The 6,000-nt window shown below is 56.2% G+C and overlaps 1 protein-coding gene across 30 annotated transcripts in view; it reads right to left on the bottom strand.

Annotated features, from left to right (window-relative positions):
- Positions 1-353: 353 nt before the first annotated feature.
- Positions 354-6,000, bottom strand: part of MAST3 (microtubule associated serine/threonine kinase 3) — a 55,664-nt gene continuing 50,017 nt past the window's right edge. For 19 of the 30 annotated variants that reach the window (XM_034946363.4, XM_057300773.2, XM_034946364.4 and 16 more), the window contains 3 exons: positions 5,009-5,172; positions 4,433-4,614; positions 354-2,861 (listed from right to left, as the gene is read on the bottom strand). In XM_034946363.4, coding sequence (XP_034802254.3) covers positions 2,326-2,861; positions 4,433-4,614; positions 5,009-5,172 — 882 coding nt within the window. In that variant the 3' untranslated portion in view covers positions 354-2,325. The remainder of the gene's footprint in view (positions 2,862-4,432; positions 4,615-5,008; positions 5,173-6,000) is intronic. The other 11 variants (XM_057300775.2, XM_057300777.2, XM_057300776.2 and 8 more) reach the window with 1 other exon arrangement.

Raw genomic sequence — 6,000 nt, 5'->3', positions numbered from 1 at the left:
CGCCCAGGAGGTCGAGGCTGCAATGTGCCGTGATTGCGCCACTGTACTCCAACCTGGGTTACAGAGCGAGACCTTGTCTCAAAAACATAAAAATAAAAAACATAGCTCAGGACCCAGATGTCTGGAGGAAGCTTTTAAAGGCAGGGCTATGATGGAGTACTCGCAGGGAGAGGGTAGCAGGAGGCTGGTACCAGCGATGGCATCAGGAAGAATCTCAACAGCGAACTGCTATGCAGTCCTCAAAACCCACTTGCAATGACTTTGAGCCATGGGTCTATTTCACTCCGCTCCCCTCCCCACTCTTCCCTTCCTCCTTTCTCAGCCCCTCACAAATCCAGACGTTGGAGCTCATCTTTGTAAATACGGGCTTTTATTCACTGCCAGCTCCAGGATGGAAGGAGGGGGTGAATCATGCACAGCCTTGGTCTACCCTCCAACACTAGGCAGTGCTGGACAGGGGACTCAGAAAGGGAAGCAGAGTGGGCTGTTGATGTCTGGAAAGCTCCCTCACCAGAGTGCCCAGTGGGTCACACAGCAACATGGGGGATGAGCTGGGGCTGGAGTCGGCTGTATCTGACACCAGACCCTCCATTCAAGCTCCCTTGATGACAAACGCCCACAACAGGGTCTGGCTGATGCTCCGTTCTGCCACGACTCCTGCTGGGTGATCGTGGGACAGGTCTCTGCCCCTCGCTGGGGTCTCAGCTGCTTTGTCTGTAAAATGGAGGTGATGACACCACCTCCAGCCTTCTCAAGGCTGGCTGAGGGAGAAGCCACGTAAAAGCGCTTGGCACACAGTAGGTGCTTAATAAACAGTCAATGGGATTAGTCTTGTAAACACAAGGAAACTGAGGCACAGAGTGGGAAAGCCATTTTCCCAGAGCCACACAGTGAAGCTGAAATTCAAACTTGAGCCTCGACTGGGTTTTCTGGTTTGAACTTCATCCCAGAGAGGCTCTGACATATGGAGGGAACCCCTAACAGGTGTTTCAGACACATCACGGCCAAGGGCTTACTCTGCTGGGCCTCAAACACACGGCATCTTGTCCAGGGTAGACTGGACAAGGCCAGGCCGAGGCAGAGCCTGAGGGGAGGGGACACTGAGTGTTTCTGGAAGTAGCTGGACATAATCCCACAGGACTGGCATACTGGAGCGTGCCCCGAGACAGCCGAGCATTTCTGGAGGCTGCCTTGGCAGTTCCAGGTGAGGCCTGTACCTTCCTTTATCAGTGCCCACCTGGGGAGCGGATGACCCCTCTGCCCAGATCCGGTGAACACCTATTCATCCATCAAAGCTCCAGCTCCCATATCCCTTCTCCAGGCTGAAGCCAGCAGGATTGGAGGCAGACTCTATATATAGAGCAGGCACTGCCTGGGGATGGCAGCTATGATGGTGGGAAGTGGCCTTCAGAATCCAGTCCATCGCTGGGATTACATTGTTTTGTGGGTGAGAGGAATTGTTTACGGACACTCCAGGTTGTAGCCGAACTGGGCCGGTACAGGTGACCAGGTGACTTCAACTCCATCCCCTCAAATGGGTAGGTGTGGGGAGGGGAATGAGACCAGGTAACACAAAACACTTAAAAAGTACAGAAAAACTGGAAAACACAAACACAGATGACTTGTCCAAAGTGCATCCTTCTCAGCCCAGAGGGCAGAGCCTGCAAACAGAGTCCCAGGTGCCTGGGGCAAGACCTGGCAGCCGCCTTCAGGGGGCGGCTCAGTACGGCTATCGCTTATAAAAAGTAATAAATTAGGCCGGGCCCAGTGGCTCACGCCTGTAATCCCAGCACTTTGGGAGGCCAAGGCAGGCGAATCATGAGGTCAGGAGTTCGAGACCAGCCTGACCAACATGGTGAAACCCCGTCTGTAGTAAAAATACAAAAAATTAGCTGGGCATAGTGGTGGGCACCTGTAATCCCAGCTACTTGGGAAGCTGAGGCAGGACAATCGCTTGAACTTGGGAGGCGGAGGTTGCAGTAAGCTGAGATCATGCCGCTGCACTCCAGCCTGGGCAACAGAGTGAGACTCTGTCTCAAAAAAAAAAAAAAAAAAAAAAAAGAAAAAGAAAAAAAAGTAATAAATTAGTTGCAGGGATTTGCTGCTATTTACAAAGCCACCCTTGTCCCCCATTCTTGCCCCATCCAGCCCCGATTGACACCAGAACACAAGCGATGTCTCCACCTTCCAGCAAGGACCGAGATGGCTTCTCGCCTTCTGGGTGTCAGGCTGGTGGCTCAGTCCCCATCCAGGCGTGACTTTACGGAAAAAACATTGCACAAGAAAACGCGTAACTTTGATGCCAGGGAGAGACCTGGCAGGGGATCAGTCTCTCCCGGTGGGCCCGAGAGCTACTGGCACGGCTTCCTCGCCCTCCACGGCGATCTGTGGCACTGAGGTGGGCAGCCCAGTGGCCTCCTCCTGCGGCTCATCGAAGCTAACCTCCTGCACAGCCTCCTGCTTCTTGAAGGAGTCTCGGCGCTCGGACAGGTGCAGCCGCCGCATGATCACGAGCTCGGCCTCTGGCCCACGAGTGCGCCGCCCCGCCTCCCCATCCAGCCGCTCCCCTGTGCCCAGCTTGTCAGCCGACTGGCCCCGGCGCAGCCGCGGGGATCGGGCAGGTGCGGGCGGGTGCCCGGGCAGGGGCGAGGGCGAGCGGGGTGGGGGCGCGGAGATGGGTGGGCAGGCCAGCGGGGAGGGCGGGATGCTGCTGGTGGACTTGCGGCGGCCAGTCTTGGGGCGGGGTGGCCCAAGCTTGGCAGCCAGGCCGTGCAGGGAGCTGGGGCGGGTGTGGCCAGCAGCAGCTGGGGAGGCGGGGCTGCTGGAGCTCGGGGATGCGCTGGGTGGGGATGCAGTGGTATCTGTGGGTGATAAGCATAGGTCAGGGCTGCTGGCCTCAATGTCCCCAGCCCGGAAGTGGAGCTGTGGGACTGACAAAAACTGCTAAAGCCCACATCCTTCCATGTGGCCACCCATCATGCCTGGTTGTTTTTGTTTTTGAGACAGAGTCTTGCTCTGTTGCCCAGACTGTAGTGCACTGGCTCAATCATAGCCTCAACCTCCTGGGCTGAAGCGATCCTCACAACTCAGCCTCCTGAGTAGCTGGGACAACAGGTGCACGTCACCATGGCTGGCTAATTTTTTTTTTTTTTTCAATAGAGTCTCGCTCTCTCACCCAGGCTGGAGTGCAGTGGCATGATCTTGGCTCACTGCAACCTTCACCTCCCAGGTTGAAATGATTCTCGTGCCTCGGCCCCCTAAGTAACTGGGACTACAGGCATGTGCCACCACACCTGGCTAATTTTTGTATTTTTAGTAGAGTTGGGGTTTCACCATGTTGGCCAGGCTAGTCTCAAACTCCTGACCTCAAGTGATCCGCCTGATTTGGCCTCCCAAAGTGCTGGGATTACAGGCATGAGCCATCATGCCTGGTTCATGCCAGACTTTTCTGCCTCCTGCTCAGGGTTGTTTCCTTGGCCTAGCTCTGGTGAACTCCCACTCACCCATCAAAGCCCCAACTCCTACTCCCCCTCCTCCAGAAAGCCTTCTCTGTATCACTTCTGTGTTTTTTTTTTTTCTTTCCTTTTGTTTTTTGAGATGGGGTCTCACTCTGTTGCCTAGGCTGGAGTGCAGTGGTGCAATCATGGCTCACTGCAGCCTTGACCTCCTGGGCTCAAATGATCCTCCCATCTCAGCCTCCAGAGTAGCTGGGACCACATGTGTGCACTACCACAACCACCTAATTTTTTTTTTTTGAGACAGAGTTTTGCTCTTGTTGCCCAGGCTGGAGTGCAATGGCTCAATCTCGGCTCACCGCAACCTCCACCTCCCGGGTTCAAGCGATTCTCCTGCCTCAGCCTCCCTAGTAGCTGGGACTACAGGCATGTGCCACCACACCTGGCTGATTTTGTATTTTTAGTACAGACAGGGTTTCTCCATGTTGGCCAGGCTGGTCTTGAACTCCCGACCTCAGGTGATCCACCTGCCTCGGCCTCCCAAAGTGCTGGGATTACAGGTGTGAGCCTCCATGCCTGGCCTCACACCCACCTAATTTTTTTATGTTTTGTACAGATGGGGTCTCCCTGTGTTGCCCAGGCTGGTCTCAAACTCCTGGGCTCAGTGATCCTCCTGCCTCGGGCTCGCAAAGTGTTGGGATTACAGGCGTGAGCCTCCGCGCCTGGCCTCTTCTCAGTTTTCCCACCCTCCTGTCTAGCCCCATTTGTCCATGATGTTTCCTCTGCTGGGTGCATCCTTCCCTGGCACCTGCACTCGTCTCTAAGTACTCCCAGGTTCCCTGCTAGACACCAGGATCCTGGTCATCTTTTTCCCTACATCGTGTCATTCCATCCCCTGAACTCCTTCCTCCCTCCTGGGGCCCACCAGCCCTTGCTCCCAGGGTAGCCAGGGCGGCGGGGGGTCGGGGTGCACCCACCTGCTGGGACATCAGGGGCTGGGCTTCGGCAGGGAGTGGTGGGGCTGGGGGAGAGGCTGTGGGTGGGCGAGCCGGGGAGGCTCTCACTGGATGACAGTGAGTGATGGAGTCCGGAGGAGAAGCTGCGGCTGGTGTGCAGCACGGAGGTCTGCTTGGAGATCTTCTTGAAAAGTGACTTCCGCCTGGGGTAAGAAAACCGGAGGCTTCAGAACCCCTGCTCCTGGCCAGGCATGGTGGCTCACACCTGTAATCCCAGCACTTTCAGAGGCCGAGGCAGATGGATCATTTAAGGTCAGGAGTTCGAAACCAGCCTGGCCAACATGGCGAAACCCTGTCTCTACTGAAAATATAAAAATTAGCTGGGCATGATGGTGCACGCTGTAGTCCCAGTTACTTAGGGGGCTGAGGCAGGACAGTCGCTTGAACCCGGGAGGTGGAGGTTGCAGTGAGCCGAGATTGAGCCACTGCACTCCAGCCTGGGCAACAGAGCAAGACTCTGTCTCAAAAAAAAAAAAAAAGAAAAGAAAAAGAAAAGAAAAAAAGAACCCCAGTCCCCGTGGCCCGCCCCCTGTGTACCGCTCCCTGGTGGTCACTGCCGCGCACCGATCCTGGGTCTCCCGCCGACGGCTCCGCTTGCTCCTGCGTGCCATGCGGCCCTTGGCCACATTCTTCCGGGCGGGGCCCACCTTGATGGAGGTGTTCTCCAGGGCCGTGGTCCGCAGGGATATCTTGTTGCCGCTCTGTGGGAGGGATGGTGAGGGGTTGCCTCTGTGCCTCTCACAGGGCCCAGCACTTGCCAGGCAGCTGCTATGTCCCCTTCACTCCGGGCACCAGCTGGGACCCACCACCCCAGCATCCATTCATCCACACAACCAGTCACCTACCCAATATATCCGGTCAAACAATAGCCCAGGGAGCACCACCCCTCCTGCTAAGATCCTTCCCTCTGCGGTCAACGCCCATCGAGGCCTGCCCTCTTCACTCTCCACCCTCCCGGGGTCTGTCACCCACCTATCTGGTATCCACCCAATCACCCCAACATCTCCCCATCCCCCAATCACTCACCTAATGGCCCATGAGTCATTTGGCCAAAGACACCTACCCAGTGTCCAGCTATTCAATGAACCACCCATGCAGCTGCCCACATGACAGCCCTCTATTTTTTTAGAACCAGGGAGGGTCTCACTCTGTGTCCCAGGCTGGAGTGCAGTATGGCACGATCACGGCTCACTATGGCCTCAACCTCCTGGGCCCAAGCGATCCTCTCACCTCAGACTCCTAAGTACCTAGGACTATAGGCGCATGCCACCATGCCTAGCTAATGTTTTTTTTAAATTTTTTGCAGAGATGGGGGTCTCGCTCTGTTGCCCAGGCTGGTCTCAAAGTCCTGAGCTCAGGTGATCATCCCGCCTCGGCCTCCCAAAGTGCTGGGATTACAGGAGTGTGCCACCACGCCCGGCCCTTCCTCCTGTCTTGAGCCCATCTCCTACCTCCAGGCCTCAGGCCAGAGGGAGGAACAGACGTGAGGGTGCCCAGGGAGAAGGGAGGGCTTCCTGGAGGAGCAGCTC

Source organism: Pan paniscus, chromosome 20, assembly GCF_029289425.2.
Source record: "Pan paniscus chromosome 20, NHGRI_mPanPan1-v2.0_pri, whole genome shotgun sequence".
Taxonomy (NCBI): domain Eukaryota; kingdom Metazoa; phylum Chordata; class Mammalia; order Primates; family Hominidae; genus Pan; species Pan paniscus.
Note: the sequence above shows the minus strand (reverse complement) of the source record. Positions and strands in the feature narration are given on the sequence as shown.